We start from the raw sequence: 21,350 nt of genomic DNA, 5'->3' as shown, positions 1-21,350 counted from the left end.
ACCCAGTCAAAAAAATAGCTGAACCCGAACTCACAGACTCCCCACCACGCCCTCCCAAGTCCTCTCAGTTTATGGATAAAGCTGAGATTTACAGAGGAAGGAAACTGCTCTAGATCTCACAGTGAGTGAAGGACACAGTCCAACTGGAATGCCCTGGTCTGATTCTCGACCAGAGACCAGGGCTTTTTCCCTGCACCACAGCGCTACCTAGTGGCAGCCTTCCCTAACTTCTTCCTTCGTAGGTCATGGGAACATCCGTGCTTGGTGAGATAGGGGGCAACCCCCCCCAAAAAAAGGCTGCTAGGGACAACGTGGTACGTATTAGAGGCAGGGTGTATAGGGGAGTGGAGAATAAATGCTTGTGACATACAGTTAAGTGCAAAATTTTAAAGGACATTATTATATCTCTTCAAACTGTGCATACATATGCCTACTATGCAAACTATGCATACAGTATAACATCACTATTTAGTATAGACATGACTAGAAGGCCAACAATTCAAGTACTGGGTCTACTGAAAGTTGGGATTAGAGGTGTTTCTGATTTCTTCTTCTTTAAACTTTTCAATCTTACCCTCTTCTCTCTCTTTCTCTCTCCCTCTCTCTCTCTCTCTTCTATACTGAAAAGTATTACCACTACAAACAGACACAGAAATTTCTCTTCTGCTCTTCTGTTCCTTCATTTAAAAACAATGAAACAAAACAACAGTGAAGTGACCTCCTGTCTTAATTCCCAGGCTCTTATTTTCTTTCATCATCTTTTAGTTTCACAAAGAAACCTCCAGAGCTCCCCCTCCTCAGGAAGTCCTCCCCTTCCCACCTCCTCCTGTACTCAGATGACTTACCAGCCCCACCTTCTCCAAGAGCCCTTATTTCGGTGTCACAAACCTACATCCACAGCAGAGCCTTGATGAAACGGCTGTGCCCACACTTAAGTTGTTATCACTAGTGCATTTCCTGTGGCTGAAGTTTTTCTATTTAACTTTAGACTTCGCTGAAAGGCAGTCTGGGGGGAAATTTTGTAAAATGCAAATAATTCAACTAGACTTTGATGCGAAAAAGCACTTTTCTCTTTCTTGATACAATCAAGCACTCTTCCCTGGTTTAAATGTTTAAACTGACTATCCTTATTGGGAAATGGCACAAAATGGGTCAAAATGCTTCCAGGAACCTTGGTGGTATTTTAAACAAAGTTCTAGAGCTGTGTCTTTCTAGAAAGGTGGTGTGGGCTGGAGCTGGTGAGTTGGGTTGAGCTGCTCTTGGCTGTGTGGCCTTGGGCAAGTCTCTTAACATCTCTGAGCCACAGTTGTTTTCTCAAATGTGAAATGGAAATAATCATATCTACTTCGTATGATTGCTTGGGATTTTAATGAGATAATACACATAAGGAGTTCAGCACATTGCAAGATACAATGCCAAAATCAGAGGTACAGTGCTATTATTATTATTATTATTTTTATTTTTACATAAAGTTGTTGGTAGGGATTTGGCTTAGAAAAATGCCAAAATCCTGGATAAACAAACCATACAGTCACCCCCCGGTTATCAAGAAAATATGCAAGGGTGGTTCTCAAACTCAAATGAACCCCAACAGAGCTTGAGAAGTCTCCTCCTTCTTCCTTGGGTCTCCATTTCTGAGCACAGAGAAGAGCCGTTGAACTACTCCGTGAATCTGATCTCGATCCCAGGGCCTGATACCTACCACTCCTCCCACTCCCTCTACAGACTCCGGGACCTCTGCTCCTCCAGCCAGCAAAGACAGCGACACTGCACAGCCCAACTCGGCCCGGCCTCTTCTCACATTCTCTGAACACTTCTTCATGATAATTTTGTCCCATCGTTTTTTTATAAAATAATAAAAATGAGAACCTCAGCCCATGCCCTGTCTAGATAGATCATGGCTAGTTCCCACTCACTGCAATCAAGTAAATGATTGGTTGTACCTTTAATTGTCAGATAGTTAACAATCACCTATAAAATACAAAACACCATGCTATAGACCCTTCAGGTAGAGAAGAAGATAAAACAGGGGCCCATGGGGGCCTCAGTCGGTTAAGTGTCTGCCTCTGGCTCAGGTCATGATCCCAGGGTCCTGGGATCAAGCACCATATGGGGCTCCCTGCTCAGCGGGGAGTCTGCTTCTCCCTCTCCCTCTGTCCCTACCTCCTTGTGCTTGCAGTCTCTCTCTCTCAAATAAATAAATAAAATCTTAAAAAAAAAAAAAAAAAGACTGGGGCGCCTGGGTGGCTCAGTGGGTTAAGCCTCTGCCTTCAGCTCAGGTCATGATCTCAGGGTCTCTGGGATCGAGCCCCGTATCGGGCTCTCTGCTTGGCGGGGAGCCTGCTTCCTCCCCTCTCTGGCTGCTGCTCTGCCTACTTGTAATCTCTCTCTCTCTCTCTCTATCTGTAAAAAAAAGAAAAAAAAAAAAAAATAAAATAAATAAATAAATAAAAAGACTAATATAAGACAGTGCCTGCCCTCCAGAAACATCTGTTGAGTCAGGGGACAAGGTACAAAAGCACCAAGAAACCACTGACATAGGGACAGTCCTTACAGTGGAACTGATGCAACAGGCACAGTCTGGTCTAAGCATCCCCCTCAGCCCGGCAGAGAGCTGTTACTACCCCTGTTTTACAGATGGAAAAACAAGTGGCTTAAGAAGTTACGAACTTGCCCAGGGGACACAGCTTGCTCTGAGCCATGATTCAAAGACAAGTCTGTGGGATATGATAACCCATTCTTTTTTCCACTCCTCCCCACTGGTGATGGCTCAAGCCAGCAACAGCAAACACATCCTAGGGCAGGCTGGGATGTCAAGGTTCTCCGTGAATGGACCACCAGCTGGGCATCATGACCGGCACATGCAAGAGGAGACCATGGGCCTCCACCCCAGACTGGTGTGGCCTAGGGATACCTAACTCTTAGCTGTGACTCCCTGACCCCAGAAAGCTCATTGTTCTTTCCTGTGGCCCCTTATTTATTCTTGCAGATTGACATAAGATTGGGTTTGATTTCTCCCTGTTTATCAGTTGAACGTATGAGGCACACAGAGATGAGACCTCCCGCTGGGCAGCTGCACAGCTGAGAATGTATGTCCCAACACTGTCCCTCCAATGATCCCACCTGCAGCCTCCTCCTCAGGGCTCACTGGAGAGAGAAACTCCCCAAGCCTTCCTGCTCTTGTGCTAGTCGGCTATGTCTGGGGTGCTAGGTGTGGCCCCCAGACCACCAGCATCCACATCCATCACCCAGGAAGCTGTTAGAAATGCAAATCTAAGACCCCACTGATGGAGCATCTCTGGGACAGGGTCCAGCAATCTGTGTCTAACAAGCCCTCCAGGGATCCCCATGCAACCAAGTCTGAGAACAAAGGGGTAAAAACCATCCCGTAGCCATGTGCCATGCCCATGTCAAGTTCAAAATCAAGGCTACTGCATTCACAAGCTCTCTGCCTCACATTTCCACCTCACTGCACAAAAAAGGAAGAAAACAAAACAAGAAGACTCCTGCTGATCTCTCCTGTTCCCAGCCGGCCTCCTGAACATGCCCACATTCTCTAGCCCCAACCCCAAACCCTGCACAGCTTCTTCCCTCCCCATCATGAACCTTACCTCTTCCAGTTTCGTCTGTCTGCAGGGAAAAGAGAAGGTTAGGCCAAGGGGCAATTTCTTATGCTTCAACCCCCTTGTCTTCATGAAATCTGCCAGACAGTCAGCGATGTAGTCAAACAGCTACAGAGAAGAGAAAGCATAGGACGTTGGGCTAAGGCATGGTCAGCTATAAACTGGATGCCAAGGCCTCTCCCCACCCCTGCCCCATACCTCTGAGCCATTCCCTCGGATAATTTCATTGGGTGTTGCGTAGAACTGACTCTCCATCTGGACCTTTCTTTTCCCCGCTTCAGAGACTTGCACCTTCAACACGCGAAACTTGGACCCTCCAAGATCCAGGGAAAGGAACTCCCCATTTTCTATGGGGAAAAAAAAAAAAAGGTATCATTCAGTGAAGGCTGTTCTATAGCCAGCTCAGCTTTAGAAGTTGGGGCGTGACCCAAATCTGCCCACCGGGCCTTGTTGGAGGGCGTGAACGTGGAGAAGGCCAATGTGATCCCACTTCAGGCAGATGGTATTAGCAATGGGCCTCGAGGGTGGAGCTGAGTCCAGCATGCCCCAACCAGGCCGAGGGAGCTGATATTCCGAGAGCAGGCAAAGTGCCGGTAAGGCAGGAGGAAAAGGCAGGGAGGTGTGCAGGGAAGGGAAACCAGCCCCATATAAGCCTCAGTCTCTTGGACAGATGGGAAATACCTGGGGAGGGTAAAGAGACAGGGACCCAAGGATGGCCCTTACAGGGCCAAGGATCTTCATATTTGGGGTCAGACCCAGCCCAGTGCAAGACAGATGCTATTAAGAAAAAGGTGGATATGACCCGTATGGTAAGGCAAGGCAGCCCACTTTGGTGACTTCAACTCAGGATCCAGCCAGGATTCCTGCCAGGACGCCTGCCAGCCTTCTGCACCAGCCACAGATACGGGATAAGAACACACACTTGTGGACCCACAATTCTTTGTATAGAACTATCTGTGCCTGAAAAGCAGTGACAGATACCAGGCATTATAAGGTACATTATATGGTACGATATATATCGTTATATGCCCAAGGCACATGTGAGTGAAATTCTAGGACCACAAGTCTGGTTCCCCAGTGGCCTTGTTTTGTACCATATGACCTTAGATACAGCTGCATGGGGATGAGGGACCAGCTTGCCATTCAGATTTACTCCATGTGACATGTGAAATAAAACAGTGAGAACTGCTAGTTCGTGGTAAAGACTGAAGTAGAAGCATCCCCCAAATCAGAGGTCAGCTGGGCAGCCAAGGTGGCTCCATGTATGTAGGCTGAAACCACAGGGCAAAATCTGAGTCCCACCCAGTCTGCTTGCAACCTGAGCGGACCACAGCTCCTGCCCTGAGTCCCACAAGATCCTGTACGTCCCCCTTCTGCTCTCCGTGTCCTTGTAAAACAGAACTCCACGGGGCTTGATTGAGTTCTCTGTGGCAATCAGAGAGCTAGAGACAGGCCCTGCTGAGCAGCGCTCTGCAAACTTGAATGCGTAGGTGACTCTCCTAAGAATTTTAACACGCAGATTGTGAGGTGGGGTCTGAGATTCTGTATTGTTTTGTTTTGTTTTTAAGGTTATTTATTTATTTAAGTCATCTCTACACCAAACATGGGGCTTGAACTCATGACACGGAGCTCAAGAGTCATACGCCAGTGGGGTGCCCTGGAGATTCGGTATTTCCAAACAGGTTCCCAGGTACAGCTGTTGCAGGTGTGTGGACCACAGTCAGAGCAGCACTGGGCCTTGATCATTTCCAGACCCAGCCAGCTGGATCTTTTGTTTTTGTGGAGATTATCTGGAAAGCAAGATTCTTATCTCCCTAGATCGGCCCCCAAAGAAGCCTGATGGAGCCATTTATTATTCAGGGAGGGAATCTAGAGACCTAATACTGTGCAACTTCTGTTTTCATCACATACCAAGCAAGAGATGTTTTCCCAGATGTTATCTTGTTGAGAAGGAAATAGGGCAGATCACACAGTCCATGTACAAACATTCACTGAGCACGGCTCTGTGCCAAATAACATGCCAGGTGCTAGGGCAGCCCAGGGAACGCTCTCTAAACCCCAGAAGAGGTGAGACAGAACTGAGTGCAGAAGAACGAGAGGGAGGGAGGCAGCCAGCCAGAGCAGGTCCCAGGGAGAGGAACCGAGCCAAGGAATGAGCTCACATAGGGAGGGTGGAGGCTGCTTTTGAGAAAGGAGGGAGGACAGAAATGCAGTCTCAGGATAAACTAGGAAGGATCTGGGGAAACTAGCCCACCCTGAAGAGCTTGAGCTTTCTCCAGAAGGTGAGGGGGAGCTGCAGAAAGATTTTAAGCAGGGATGTGCCCAGCTCTGAGTGAGACTGGGGGAAAATGCCTCGGGCACCAATCAGAATAGACTGGGGATTTTCATAGAAGAGGAGGTTCCTGGGCTGCAAATTCAGGTTAGAGGTCATCACGGAACCTTCGTGCAGCGTAGCACAGATTCACTTCCTCTGGCCTCTGGCACCCTTATAAGCACCTTGCTTCACCAGTGACCCAACAGGGTATTGCCTGGAAACCACTTGGCCTGATCCCTTCTGCGACTTTGACCCCAGAGAAAGGACTTGTTGGACCCTGAGGGAGGGAGGACGTGCCTGAAGAGGCAACAGCCGCTGAAGGGCTGTCAGGATCTCTACAGCAATTATTACAATTATTATGACCTCCCGTCATGGGGCTGGGACACACGACATGGTGAGGACAGCTAAGAAGAAGGTATTGCACATTTGAAAATTGCTAAGAGGGTCGATCTTCAAAGTTCTCATTGGAAGAAAAAAGAAATTTGTAACTATGTATGTTGCTGAATGTTATTGTGGTGATCATTTTGTGGTATGTACAAACATCATGTTGTACAGCTGAAACTAATATAATGTTAAGGCAATTATATCTCCATTAAAAAATTTTTTTAATAATAAGAAGATAATGATCCACCTTTGTAAAGAATGCTCCTGGGACCTTTCAGTGGCTCCAGGATTTCCTTCTCCTCATCCTGTTCCCACTCCCTAGTGCAGCAGTGACTCTCAGTGTCGACTGCTGGAGATCCAGACTCTCCACGGGAGAGATCTGAGAAACTATATGTTTAGGAATTGCTCCAGGGGGCGAGCAGGGGACCCCTGTCCTAGGGCAGACCCCTGGGCCCATCAGCCAACCACATCGGGGCTCCCTGGACTCCCCTTCAAGCCCCCCCCAACCTTAGTAGCAGCAGCTGGAGTCGGGTCTCCAGAGTCAGAGTCCCCGCTCCCTGGAGAGCCAGAGTCCCCTTTCCCTTTTGGCTGCTAGAGGGTAAGGCACAAATGCTAACACTTCTAGGACATTTTGTAAGAACAGTGGACTGCAGCTCCCTGATGGAAAGGCTGGAGGGAACTAAGGCTCTACCAGTTTCTCCCCTCAGGTAGGTTTGGATGACAGGAGGGAAACTAGAGAGAGTAGGTAAACTCAGGATCTCTCTGGAAACTGCATACATTTTTGATATGGAGGCCCCAACGGATTCGTAGCACTTTATTTGTTGGCTTTCCTTGTTAGTGACCATGAAATTATACCACCAGCTCGCAGGAGCTACAGAAGGCTTGGGGCAATGTTTTGGAGATTTTAAAGTACTCCTTCCACATGACTTTGATCCTAACAGCCCTGATGTGGACAGGACTGCAGTAGTCCCGGGACTTACTGAGGCACCTGCTGTGGAGGCTCAGGGCCCCAAGACCTCATGCAACAGGCTCACTGGTGAGATTTATGATGTGACAAGAGGCTCTAAGGAGAGGTACCACCTCCTGGCCTGAGGAGGGGGCGTCTGAAACTTGGTTCATTTCACTTCCAAACCTTCCTGGAGCAGCCAGGGCCAGAAGACTCATCCATCCCAGCATTCTCCAGGCCCTCACCGTCACTTTCCCTTGCTTCTGGGGACACAGCTCGGCAGGAGAAGCCAAAGCACAGGAAGCCTGGAGGACTTTGCCCTGGTTCCTCCTTCCCCACGACACACCCATGACTCAGGCACTTACTCTAAAAGGCCCTGGATGACCTGTCAAGGACCACAGTCCCCTTGGCACTCTCATAGAGGAGTGTCTGGAAGTCAGCAGATTTCAAAGTAGGACGGTCTCTCTCCAAAGCTTATGGCCCTCCAGAGGGGCACCTAACCCACCCAGTCACCTACCCCCAGTGAGGGAAGAATCTTCCCCCATCACAATTCCCAGGGACCTCTTGGATGGTAAGATGCTACTGTGACCCCCCCGTCATTGGTCCAGAGGGGTCCAGGACCTGGCTATTCCAATCAAGGTCCCTGGGAGCTCCCCAGACTTCAGCCCCTGCTCTTTCAAGGGCCCCAAAGCCCCCGCTGGAGCTTGGTCAGAGTACTGAGACCCAGACATTGGTCCTCCGTGCTCTCATCTGACTCGGGCATAACAGTGACACCTCAGGGCTCTTGTAGTGATTATGTGAGACAGTGAGTTCCTAACACCCCTGACCACAGAAGGCTCCTGGTAGATACTACTTCCTGTCCCTCCTATGGCTCTGCCCAGAGGCTGAGAATGGAGAAGTTGGATGGAACCTTGTGGATCCCCACTAAAAGTCTCTAGGCTGTGGTCAGCAAAGTAATAGTTCCCCAAATATGTCCACATCCTAATCCCCAGATCCATGAATATGTTAGTTAGCACAGCAAGGGAAAATTAGGTTACAGATGGAATTAAAATTGCTCATCAGTTGGCCTTGAGGTTAGGAGATTATTCTGGATTATTTGGGTATGCCTAACATAATCACAAGGTCTTTAAACGTGAAAGAGGGAAGTGGAAGGGTCAGACTCAGACCGAGACTTAAGCTAACTGGCCGGTTTGGAAATAAAAAGGGGCATGAGTCAAGGAACACAGGCAGCCTCTAGAAGCTGGAAAACACAAGAAGAGAGATTCTACCCTAGAGCTTCCGGAAGGAATGCAGCCCTGCCAACACTGTGATTACAGCCCTATGAGACCCACTTCAAACTTATAACCTTCAGGGCTGTAAGAGGATAAATATCATGGTTTTAAGAAGCTAAGTTTGTGATAACTCATTATAGCAACAATAGAAAACAAATACAGAGGTCAACTCTGTATTTTACAGATAAAGAAACTACACCTAAAGATTTTGCCAAAGGACACTAAGAAATATCAGAGCTGGGACTACAGCCCAGGTTTCTTGAATTATTTCCTCTTCCACCACATCCTGTTGTCTCCCTTAATTACCACCTTGGACCTAGAATCTAGATACTTAGGCATGAAATACCATTTATTTTCCATTTGGCAAATATTTCAGGGCCTAGTAGGCATCAGGCACCATGCAAGGTACTCAGAACACCATGGTGAAGAGGACACAGGTCCCGTTCTAATGGAGTGTTGACCTGTAGGGAAACTCACACACGGCAGGAGTCAAGACAAGCACCTAACCCAGCATGGGGATGCTTCCTACATGGAGGCGGTGACCTCTATCCTGAGACCAAAAAGCTAAGTTGGTGTTCATGAGGGGAGGAATGTTGGGATACTCCAGCAAGTAAACAGACAAAATGTGTGGGGCCAAGACAAGCAGAAAAGAAAGCAGGATACATTTGAACTTTGGTTCAAAACTTTTGGTATTGAATGAACAGAAGCATAGAGAGTTGGGGAGGAGTATGCACAGAAGGCAGGAGAGTTAAGCCCAGTACAGGAGCCAAGAAGAAAGCAGGGTGATCAGGGCCCCTGGCAGACCCTAGCCCCACTCACCTGAGCCATCTGGAATGGCCCTGACAAAGGTCGGCAGCATCTTCACAGAGGCTGTGGGGTTGGTGTCCTTTCCCAGGCCCTTCTGCATTTCAGCCCGGAAACGAGCCATGATGTCCAAAAGGGTCTCATCGGAGAGCCGCATGTGGTACAGGAACCTGTCCACCTACAACATAAGTCAGGGTGACCAGGGATGCCTGCTGGGCAATGGGTGGGGGGAGGCTTGTCCTTCAGTCAAGGCTGTCAATTCCCACTCCCATCACGAAGCTATTTTTCTGACTCAGGACAGCTTCATGATGTGGAATCCCAAAGGTTCCTTACCTGATCCCTCACCAAGCTGGAGACAAGGTGGGGAGCTGGAAGAACAGAATGGAATGGAAGGTTGGGAGGTAGGATTTTATTCCTCTGGAGAGCAAACTCTCTGGTAGAAAGGATTCTCCCATTTTTCTGATGGGACAATAGAGGGGCAAAAGCGACAGAGGATTCAGGGTTTCTGATTCCCAGTTCAGGGCCTGCACCATTGTCCCATTGCCTCTCCACTGCAAAAGACTAGCTAAAGCTTGAACCTTAAGCTCATAAGCATAGAACTTTTCCTTTACAATGATGACCATATATACCTAAACTTGTTTCCCTTTGTTTATGGGCTGCTAGGAAGCTCAGAGCTCAATTCAGTTTCCAACTGTAATCTGTAAATTCTCGTTCTTTAAATTTTCATTCTGTTTTTAACTGAAATTGTTCTAATTAAGATGAAGTTTAATTTTTAAAGCCAGCTCAAACTGCTGCTGGAAATGGGTGGATGACACTCAAGTAACTGGGAAATTGGGGCAAAGGGCCACTGCCCTAACGGAGGGAAGTTACAAACATCACTATGGCAATGCTCAGCCCACTTGAAGGTAGTGTCATATCAGAAACGGCAGACCAGCTTCCTTCTCATGCTAACGCTAACCATTTGGAGTGGCAGCCTGAATTCCCAGGGCTCACTGGAATGGATTATTGAGGGGAGCAGGAGTAGGGACAGTGGCAGAGATCCCTCTATTTGCCCCTCCTGCTTTATACACATACTGAGCATCTTTCTACCCATCCAAGTCACAAGGAGACCTGATGTCAGTGCATTCCTGGAGGAATCACTCTGTCACGCTTTTTTTTTTTTAAAGCTAAGAACATCTGTTGACATCTACAGAGTGCTTTCACATACGTCACCTCATTTAATCTCCCTGATATTGCTTGAGGCAGCCCAGTGAGGCCAGAGTTCTTGCTTCGAATTGAGAGGTGAGGACCCCAAGGCTCAGAGCCATGATGCAGCAGTGGGACAGCTGCAGGTGAGTGGCTCACTGGGACTAAAATGCAGTCCCCATACTCCTTGCCCCACTGCCTGGTTTTGCTTCACAGCTCCGTGCATGACAGAGGAGCCCAACAGAGACATTACACCTGAAGTGCAGGGGTCACATGACCTGTATCATAGGATAATAGGTCCTAGCCATCAGCCAGGCCCCATGGGCAGGCATCCCAGCTCAGTCTCGAGACCAATCCCGAGACCCAAGTCTCCAAGGATTTGGGGGCCAGAGACAGTCCAGAGAGCCATTAACAAAAAAAAAAAAAAAAAAAAAAAAAAAAGACTATTGGGCTTTCAATGTATTTGAAGAGATAGGATGGAACCAGGTCATACTTCATTAAGGGCTTCCTGTTCACCGACTCTGTTTATGACTAATTGGTTGGCACAGCTACAAACACGGAGAAAACCGACAGAAGGGATGTGACCTGAGTAATTAGGACTTGGGGAAGGGTGAGATGTGCTACGCAGCCCCAGAATGGTGAGAACTTCTCCAGCAACCCCACAGTATCATCCCTCCCACAGAAAGCATGGTTTTGAGGCTCTGCTGGGGTCGTTTGCCCCCTGCTGTTTAACAGAATCATTCAGAACTTTGGGTTCCTGTTCCTGCTGTTTCACTAAGTTAAGGTCATGAGAGAAAGAATGTCCACTTAGCAACAGTTTCTCGTTTATTCTCTGTACCTCCCAAGGGCCCTGGTACAGTAGCTAGAAGGGAAGAATGAAACATATGCTGGGGCAAAAAAAAAAAAAGCTACATTTTAAATCCAAACAGGTGATCTGGGGCCTGCATAGACTGGTGCATTCTTTGCTGGCACTAAGGGAGGGCATCTGAGTTACAGAAAACCAAGCACGCTTTTGGTAAGACTCTGAAACCATAAAACAGGATTATCATCTAAACAAAAGAGCTGATGAGCAACACATTGAACATGGGAAGAACAAATTCAAAACTGTAAGCTCAGACCTGCTGAATGTCAGAATGTGGGGGCCAGAAGTGACTTTAGAGATCGCTTAGTCCAAAGGTCCCATATGAATTGAGAGTCATAAAAAGGTTCACCTCTTTGACTTAGTGATCTCAGTTCTGGAAATCTAACCTTAGAGTAACCCCAAAGATGGAGAACATTAAATGCATCCCTATGTTTTTCAAAGTAATATCTTCATTGTTAAAAAAATGTTTTTGAAAGTAGCCAAGTTATGATGAGCAGTGTATGTAAGTGATGAATCACTGAATTCTACTCCTGAAACCAATATACCACTATATGTTAACTAACTAGAATTTAAATAAAAATTGGGGGGAAATAAAGTAGCCGAAGAGGGAAAAGGTGGAATTATAGCATATCTGGACTGGACTGAATATTAGAAGATGTTAGAATGATAATTATGAAGAAATGGGAGAAATGTACATAAGTGGTTACAATTTAACAATAAGTCAAGGACACAAAATTCAGAATTGTAGGTATCTTATATCCACAGAAACATATTGTAAGGGTTTTCACAGGGCAAATCTGACAGTGTTTGGGGGGGTTGGGATTAAAGGTAACATTTTCCCTTTTCGTAATGTTGACTTACTCAACTGTAAAAAGTACACTTTGAAAACCTAGCCAGGCCTTCTCTTAGGAGTGAACAATTTGTAGGTCAGTGACCAGACTCGGCCTAATGTTTTCAATAGGTCAAATAATGTCAATACACTGAATTGGAAAAGAAGCTACCAGAGTGGTTTCTCCTTCCCTCCTTCCTCCAACTCTCCTTCCTTCCTGTTTTATTTTATTCTTTGTTCTAACGTTGGTATAGGAAGATTAAAATTAAAACAATTAAAATTGTTCCAGGGTCTGAATAGCAACCCTTACAGGCAAGTAATGCCCAGGAACTCGACAGTTCTGGAGGCAGGAAGCACAGAAGCTAAGGAGGGTGTTAACAGCCTTCCTGACCCCGGAGAGAGAAAGGGCCTGTGCCTTTTGACCAGGTGTGTTGCCACCACATGGTGGAGGGCATGAACCCTTGTTCTCAGAACCATGAGTCATCCTGCAGCCCATAAACCAGATGCCCATTCTATCTCCGTCACCTGTTCCTTAAAGTGGCTACTCAGTGTTCCTGACTATCCCGACACAGCTCATTCTTCAGCTTTCTTGAAGGGGCGAGGGCAGGGGTGAGGGAAGGGTCAATTTCCAGCCTTGACAAAGGCTGACCCTCCTCCCGGAGGATCTGGAACCAGTCAGCTGAGGCTGCATAACCTTCCTCCTGAGCCTGCTCCTAGGCCGATGGACAAACATGTCCTTCGTGATTCTAGGATGTAACAAAAGGTTAACCACCACAGAGGGGCCCAAGAAAATGAAGCCAATTTGCAGAACCAAATGTAAGGGTTCCAAAGACTCCCTCTTGGGAGCCGGAGAAACACCATGCAGATGTCCTCTGTACTAAGCAGGTAGTAACAGAAAGTGAGTCCTTCAGCAGTGCTGTGGAGGACATTTCCACCTCCTCAAGAAACCAGTAGAGGGACTCCGTGAGCCTAATCAATAAATGAAAATTAAGACAGCTTTAATCAGATTGACTTACAACATTTTAAGATTTGCTGTAACTTCTAGCCCAAATCTCTAATGAACGGAATTCCAGGGAGGTTTCTCACAGCAAGCACAAGAGGGCTGTAACGGGGTCATGTGTTCTCTGTCTGTTCGAGAAGCCAGAGGCATCGTGGCACAATGGAAAGAATGCTAGGGAAGTCGGAGACTTGGGTTTAATCCTCACTCCACCTGAAATACTTGGGTGACCTTGGCTCAGTCTGCCCATATGGCTCCTATTATCTGTAAGCTGAGAGACACTAGCGCCCAGGGCCCAAGCACTGGCAGCCGGAGTGGCAAGCGGAGCAGGTTGGGCTCATACCAGGCCTCCCAGAGACAATGCCGATGGGCTCTGGTTGAGGCTTGGCCTCTGTTAAGAATCCTACCTTGGGATGTGTTTTGTGCAGAGTTTTCTTGAGCAAAGTGACGAAATAATGCACACCAGTGATGGCCCATCACTGGCAAACAGCACATGCCAGTAATAAATAGTGCCATGACTGCACACTGAAACCCACACCCCTCTTGGTTCCCATGCTTACATTCTTTCAAGCACATGAAGAATCATGTGAATTACTTTAAAAGTTCTCAAAATTTCTCTCCCCTCCTTTGTAGCTTTTCCTCCCCAATACCCCTTGTATCAAACACAATCATCCTCAACCTTTCTAAAGACTCTCATCCCCTCCAGTTCCCGTATCTACCAGCCTTATCTGCCACCCATATCTACCAGGAAGTACCAAGTGAAATGCAAGCCTGGGGACAATGTGTAATGTCCAGCCTGTAGGAGATTCACTTCCTCCCCCCTCCCCTGAGCTCTTTACTGGTCCTGTGTTCCCCGAACCTTTTCTAATAAGCTGTCTTAAATCCTTTTTGGGTGTAGGCACAGTATCAATCAGTGCCGCAATCAGCAAAGTATCAATCAGCAAAGAATGAATTAGGGATCTCTCAGCTCTGGGAGTCCTTACCTTCTTGATCTGATCCTCCTTCAGCTTGCTGCAGTAAAACGCCATCAAGTGTACCGCAAACATTTTCCCCCAAGTTTGGTTTCTCTTGAGATGGGCAGAGATTTCTGTGCGGTGTTTACCCCCGTGTCTCTGGAGTGCTGCCCGCTCCCAGTTCAGGCTGGAGGGCCTCTGGCAACTGGGTGCTACAGATTAAATACCTCCAGGCTGTTTAGAGTTCAATGATTAAACTTCGCCCCCTCTCTCTGGTCCCTCCCTCCGGCATACACTTGATTGTCTAATAGGAGGCTTGGGATGGTAGCTGAGGCTTGGTGGAGGGAAGGCAGGGGATGGGTCGCTTGACTCTTTGGAGAATTGGGTGCCGCAAGGTCTCGTTGCTAAGCAACACTCTCAAGCCAGGGCTCCACCAAGCCCACTCAGCCGCGGAAAATCTTCTGAGAAGCTGGGAGTTAAACAAAGCCAACTTTCAACCAGCTGAGCGGCTCTTCAAATGTCTGATCTCGGCCTTTTCTCTCGAGTCCTTTTCTTCTCAACACAGGGATGGAAATCCTGACTCCCTGTCTCTCTGCAGTGTTGTCTTAATTAAGACTAAACACTGCCCCGGACAGGGAGACGTCAAGAATGTTGGGGCAAATCCTTCTCTTTGTGACAGAGCAGGGCTCTTGCCTAGAGCCCGTGGTAATGGAAAAGAACTGATAAAAATTTATCTATCCCACAATGATAAGCCAGAATACCTTGACTGCACAGGTGGTGACCCAGGAAAAAAATACCCATGAGAGAGGATGAACGGAAGTCAGGGCTGCTCACCAGAAAGCTGCTGCTGGAGAGAAAGACTGAAGTCACAGACAGGAAACGTCTCACACCACGAAGACATCTGGTTTACTCACTCATCTCATGCATCATACTTGATGTGAGAAGGACATAGAAAGGGGCTGATGTGTGGGTACAGTAGACTTTGCACTCTTCCCACAGTCAGTGGTCACACAATCAATAACAACAACTATGGTGTTAACATGAGCAGTTAGTGAGGGCAGAGCACATACTGTTCCCATTTCATAGATGGGGAAACTGAGGCCCCAAAAGAGAAAGTGACTTACTGAAAAATCACAAAGCCTATAAATGGTACAGTGAGGAATGAAAACCAGCGGTTTCATTCCAGGGCCCAGCTCTTAACCAATATGTGATATAGCCTCTCTTCTTCCTCTGTGCAATGGATGATCACCCGGTAATTATTATCAGCAGCTTTCTGCCAGGTGCTGTCCAGAATTCCAATTACTTGTGGGACACCTGGGTGGCTCAGTCAGTTAAGCCTCTGCCTTCGGCTCAGGTCGTGATCTCAGGGTCCTGGGATCAAGTCCCACATTGGGCTCCCTGCTCAGCGGGGAGCCTGCTTCTCCCTCTGCCTGTGCTCACTCGCACTCGCTCTCTGACAAATAAATAAAATTTAATAAAAAAAAAAAAAAGAATTCCAATGACTTGGATAGCTAAATACAGAGATGTCGTCCCGACAGGGTCCTCCCAGTCAGGGGAAATAACAGATGAAGGAATTCCTGACTATAACTTCTCATGTATTAATCAACTGCTTCCTAAAATGAGCAACGGACCAGATGTGAAAGCAGGTCTGCTGGGCACCCTGGCGTTTCTCGCGACTTCATAGCACCTGCTCCTCAATACAAGGGAAGAAACGGGTTCTCCCCGTCGGCTTAGCAGCCTCAGCTCTGTTTGCTTTTCTGCTACACAATCTCTGAATCCAGGGATCACCGAGCACTTGCCTCGTCAAAGAACCTTCAACTGCGGCCTCTTCAAAAAGCCACTGATTCTCCAGCCAGCGCCCTTCCCCCTCCGCCATGGAACGGGCCACTGCAAGTCTAGCGTAAGCACAGTGTTCGATTAAAATCACTCCAGATACTTTCCTCCGACTTCTGTCTCCCAGATTCAGAAACCCTATCCTTTCCAGCCTGTTGACTCCTCAGACTATGAGCTCTTTTAGCTCCTTTACTTTGTCTACTGTACAAAGGTTGACCTGTGGTTGCTGAAACTATTCAGTTCCCCAAACCACGTGGAGTTGTTGGTATTCTGAAACAGACGGGCTCTGCCCGAGTCCTACAGGCTGCGGGTGACACCCTGAGGCAGGCAACCTGCCCACTGGTGATAAAAGACTTAATTCCTCCGTTTAAAAGGTAACCTCTGCACTGCAGCATGGGACCCACTGTCATTGATCCATTCGACCTCAGGATAAGTGCTTATGATGGCCAGGGGGACAAAAAGACCCAGAGCCATAACCAAAGTTCTCATGGCTGCTTGTGTGTACCAGAGAGACAGCCTCTGGAATGTTAACCAGGCAGAGGCTGTCCGAGGGTGTTTATCTGTTGCATCATTCCGTTCCATTTTTAATGTCCGCACATCAGCCTCTGTGTGGGTCTGAGTGAGCCAACAGCTGAGAAGCTTCACAGCTACAAGGATCACATACATTTGGAGCCATCTAGGTCAGATTTATAAAGACAAAACAATTTGTTTATTTTACCATTCCTCACCTGGGATTATCCCTGTCCAACACTTGGAATCTTCCACTCTTATTAAATTTCTAGGCAGCCATTCAAGGATACCTGGATGCCAGTCCTACGAGCACTTACATTTTATTTAAGAACACCCATCTGAGAGTTGGCACTGCTGAGTGAGATTTTGGTTAAAGGATAGTACCGGTCTGCCTCAAATCTTCCACGTAGGAAGGGAAATTCATCTCTATACACATCTCTGTTTTCCTAGAACTCTCCCCTTATGGCAAGGCCTAAAGATAATGTCTGCTTACTTTTAAGTACTAAGCATGGCAGAAGGACTAGAACTATAACAGAATTTACCCACTTATTTAGTAAACACCTGAGTAATATATACTAAGTATATACTAAGTAATATATACTAAGTATATATATAGTATATATACTAGTATATATATATATATATATAGTATATATACTAAGTAATATATACTAAGTGTCTTCAATATTAATTCCCAGAGCAACTATCATTTCATTCTCTCCGATTTACAGGTGGAGAAACTGAGGCATGGGGCCCAACTGGTACATGGTGGAATAAATATTTGAATGAGGGTAGGATGGCTTTAGAGTTCATGTGTTATACTGGCACTCACCAACCTGGAAGGAAAGTATGGGGGAAAATGGGACCTAAGCAGGGAAAAGCAGCCCAAAGCCCCATGCCACACAGGGGAGAGTGCACATGTCCTGGGATCCCACTTTGCCTCTGTCCTCGCTGAAGACAAATGCTCCAGGCTCCTATCTGTAAAGGATTCGTAGCTACCCCAGCGGTCATTTTGAGAATAAAAGTAAATGAGATCACATAAGAGAATCCATGTAGCCCACAGTGGGCACATTAAAAGCATTTCTTTAATCTAAGCCATCACCTTCTTCACTTTTAAGAAGGAGACCCCTTCCTAAAACTGCTCTTTCATCTCATCCCATTTGGTCCCTTAGAATAAGAAAATGCATGCAGTCCTTTCAGTACACTTGGTAAAACAACCATAAACCATTAGAAAGTACTAGTTCCATTTACTGAAATTACTAGAACAATTCGGAATTTTATAAATAAGCTATTCCCGTTACTAAAGAAAATAATCTTGAATTCTGTTCCGTACTCTTTTTCATGATATATCCAAAATTAAGTTGTCTGAAATATTAATTAGTCTAACCTACTGGTATTCCACTTGTTGCAAAAGAATAAGAGTGTGTAAGAGAGCAAACTTCCATACAAGAAAGTCACTGTAGAAATTTCCAAACCCTGCCAACAGTTAGAGTTACTATGGTGTCTCTAGGAGCAACCACAAATGAAGCAGAAATGTTAACTTCAGCAAGTTTCAAAAAGAATGCTACTGATCATTTTTTGTAGGTTCACTCCTGACCAAGAAATGATTGGGAATGCTCATGAAGAAATTAACTGCACACAATTATTTTTATCGCAACTACATTAAGAACTGTATTTGCAAAATACATACCAAGGAGAAACAAGTCCTACAAGGAAATGCAATTCCTGTGGCTGTTAACATTTTTCACAGTAGTTACAATCTCAATTGCACAAAATACGAAATTTCTAAAACCAAACAGGACTTCTGGTTAAACACTGGGCAAACTCACCAGGAAAAGAGAAATGAAATAGTGATTAATAAGAGATCTTAGCATAATTTTGGAAGACAGAAAGCTGACAGAGACTAGCATAGCAGAGGAAACCCTGAAACTCAAGCGACTGCAGAGAGTGATTTTGCAGAGAAATGAGTGATGACATTTTTAACTTTAGAAATGCTCAGGAATCAGAGGCCCTGGTTCCTTGGAAGAGCAAGAGGCAAGATGTAGAACCAAAAATGGGAGATTGGCTACAAAGACTATATTTAAAAAAGCAGGCACCAGGTGTGCTTCTCCACCTAAAGTAATGGGTGGCCAACCAACCACCAGCCTTCCCAGACAGCGTGCACTTTAATCTCTGGAGAGCTTGAACGCCAAAGCCTTTGGACCTGGGACCCCAGGCACCATGAGCAGTGGGAGTGAGGCACAAGACAGAAAATATGGCCACCAAGTGAAACCCTGAAACTGAACAATGAGACTCCAAACCATTTTTTTCTGCCCAGTTTCTGCCAGCAGACATCTGTCTGTATACATCCCTTTCTCACTCAATGGGGAGAGTCGGGGGACTCAGTTTTTCCTCTGCTAGCACTAAATGGCCTTAGATGTGGAAAAGGCAATACTATAGTGACAGTAAGCAGATCAGTGATTGTCGGTTCTGAAGAAGAGGATTAAGTGAGGCACAGGAGTGTTTTTTAAGGTCAGGGAAATTGTCCTGCATGATGCTGTAACATTAAATACATAACACAATATGAATACATAACACAATATGTCTGTCAAAACCCACAGAACATTATAGCACAAAGAATGAATTTAACATAGGTGAATTTAAGAAAATACTTAGGAGATCATGGGTGCAATGCAGACAGACAGAAGACTCTAACTGTATCACAAATGTATGAGATAGCCTTACTGAAGGGAATGGGGAGAAAAGATGCTGACCTTAGTACATCTGGAAGGGAGTGGAGTCAGCCAGACCAACAGCAAAAGGAACTATACCCAAGTAACTGGGGCTTGAGGAAGAGTGAGATGTACTACACACATGGGAACTAAACTCATTCCTTTTTTTACTCCAGGGCCCCTGAGACCTGCTCCTGAACCTCCTGCTCATGTTTGCTCAGCTCCAGAGTATAGAGAACTTCTCCAGCAACCCCACAGTGTCGTCCCTCCCGCAGAAGGCATGGTTTTGAGGCTCTGCTGGGGTCGTTTGCCCCCTGCTGTTTAACAGAATCATTCAGAACTTTGGGTTCCTGCTCCTGCTGTTTCACTAAGTTAAAGTCATGAGAGAAAGAATGTTCACTTAGCAACAGTTTCCTGTTTATTCTCTGTACCTCCCACAGGCCCTGGTATAATAGCTAGAAAAGTAGAGTGCTACAGTCTCGTTGCTAATGTTGTTTCCCCTGGGAGCTCAGCTGAACCATTCTGAAAGCACTATCTGTGGACACTGGAATTGGATCATTAAATGGAGGCAGGATGGCAGGAGGTGGTTTTCTCACTGCTGTGGTGGGAGGTTACCGACAAGCAAAGGGAGAGGGCTACCATGATCCGTGCTACTGTGGTATAGTTGAAGACATAAGTAGAAACTCATGATTAGCTTAATGTAGGTACATATGGATATATACACACATGGATGTATAAATATTTATAGTGTACTTGCCTGTTTTCTTACTCTGTCAGCTGAAAGACCCTAGAAGCAATGATACTCAGTAGCAACATGCACCTCTGCTACCCAGATATGTTTCTAATACCATTCCGCACGTGCACACACACACACACACAAACACAGGAACTTGGGGTCCTTGGAAAGATGTCTGATTCTAGAGCGGGGACAGGGTACACACAAAATGAGCCTGGAGCATCTTGTGTCTGAAAATAAGTAAATGCTAAAAAGAAAAAAAGTAAAAAAAAAGTTGGGGACATGTCAAAGGGATACAAGGAACCAATGAAAAGATCTCAAAATAACCAAAGATAGGATAATTTGAGCAATAAAAGTATTATTGGACTATAACCCAGAGTGTAAAATAAATATCCATGCATCCATACTGACATAAAGAAATAACTGACTAAATAAATAAATGGGGAAGAAAAGACAAATCTCCCTTGCAGAATTCCAAATACTTTATGTAGGTAACTCCCCCTCAAGGAGGTGGAGCCTAACGCCCCCTCCTGAAGTGTGAGCTGTGCAATGACTTCCTTCCAGAGAATTCGATATGGAAGGGGGAGACTGAGATATCACTATGCAGGAGAAACCTGCTAAATCTCTGCCTCAGTCAGATGATCAAGGTCAACATCATCAGGGATGTCATGCTGACAGTGTGTGTCTTTGATATGATATGATCAGAATAGCACTTTACCCCCAAACACCAAAACTCCAGTCTAATCATTAGAAAAACACCAGACAAATCCCAAATGAAGGGCATTCTATAGAAAATGTGACTAGTCCAGTTCAAAGCTGTTGAGGTCATCAGAAGCAAGAGAAGCCTGAGAAACTGTCAGGGCCCAGAGGAGCCCAAGGACACTGTGACAGCTAAATGTAACAATGTCTCCTGGATGGGATCCTGCTACAGAAGGACCTTAGGTTAAGAACTAAGGAACTCTAAACAATTTGTGGGCTTTAGCTAATAATAATGTATCTATATTGGTTCATTAGTTACAACAAACAGAGCACACTTATATAAGATGTTAACAACAGGGGGAACTGGGTATAGGGTATATGAGAGCTTTGTACTCTCTCTTGCAACTCTTCTGCACTTCTAAAACTATCCTAAATTTTTTAAAGTTTTTATTTTTTTAAACCCTATAGATCCTGATATTTGGAGAATATACTAAAAAAGCCAGCTAATAACCCAATAGCCAAACCAATCAGGTTTCATAAGGTATCATAATACCTGATTTCAAGCTATGTTACGAAGCTATACTCGGGCACCTGGGTGGCTCAGTCAGTTAAATGTCTGACTTTGGCTCAGGTCATGATACCAGGTCCTGGGATTGAGTCCTGCATCAGGCTCCCTGCTCAATGGGGAGTTGG

The 21,350-nt window shown here is 46.0% G+C and overlaps 1 protein-coding gene across 2 annotated transcripts in view; it reads right to left on the bottom strand.

The window, feature by feature from the left end:
* HKDC1 (hexokinase domain containing 1) overlaps window positions 1–14,366 on the bottom strand; it is a 40,764-nt gene extending 26,398 nt beyond the window's left edge. Inside the window, exons 1-6 of one of the 2 annotated variants that reach the window (XM_046027243.1) lie at window positions 14,199–14,323; window positions 13,030–13,187; window positions 9,676–9,710; window positions 9,358–9,520; window positions 3,822–3,970; window positions 3,612–3,731 (exon numbers count right to left, since the gene is read on the bottom strand). In XM_046027243.1, the coding sequence (XP_045883199.1) occupies window positions 3,612–3,731; window positions 3,822–3,970; window positions 9,358–9,520; window positions 9,676–9,710; window positions 13,030–13,147 (585 nt within the window). In that variant the 5' untranslated portion in view covers window positions 13,148–13,187; window positions 14,199–14,323. Of the gene's footprint in view, window positions 1–3,611; window positions 3,732–3,821; window positions 3,971–9,357; window positions 9,521–9,675; window positions 9,711–13,029; window positions 13,188–14,198 lie in introns of both variants that reach the window. The other variant, XM_046027244.1, reaches the window with a different exon arrangement.
* Window positions 14,367–21,350: the final 6,984 nt, after the last annotated feature.

This window comes from Meles meles, chromosome 13 (assembly GCF_922984935.1).
Source record: "Meles meles chromosome 13, mMelMel3.1 paternal haplotype, whole genome shotgun sequence".
In the NCBI taxonomy this organism is placed as follows: domain Eukaryota; kingdom Metazoa; phylum Chordata; class Mammalia; order Carnivora; family Mustelidae; genus Meles; species Meles meles.
Note: the sequence above shows the minus strand (reverse complement) of the source record. Positions and strands in the feature narration are given on the sequence as shown.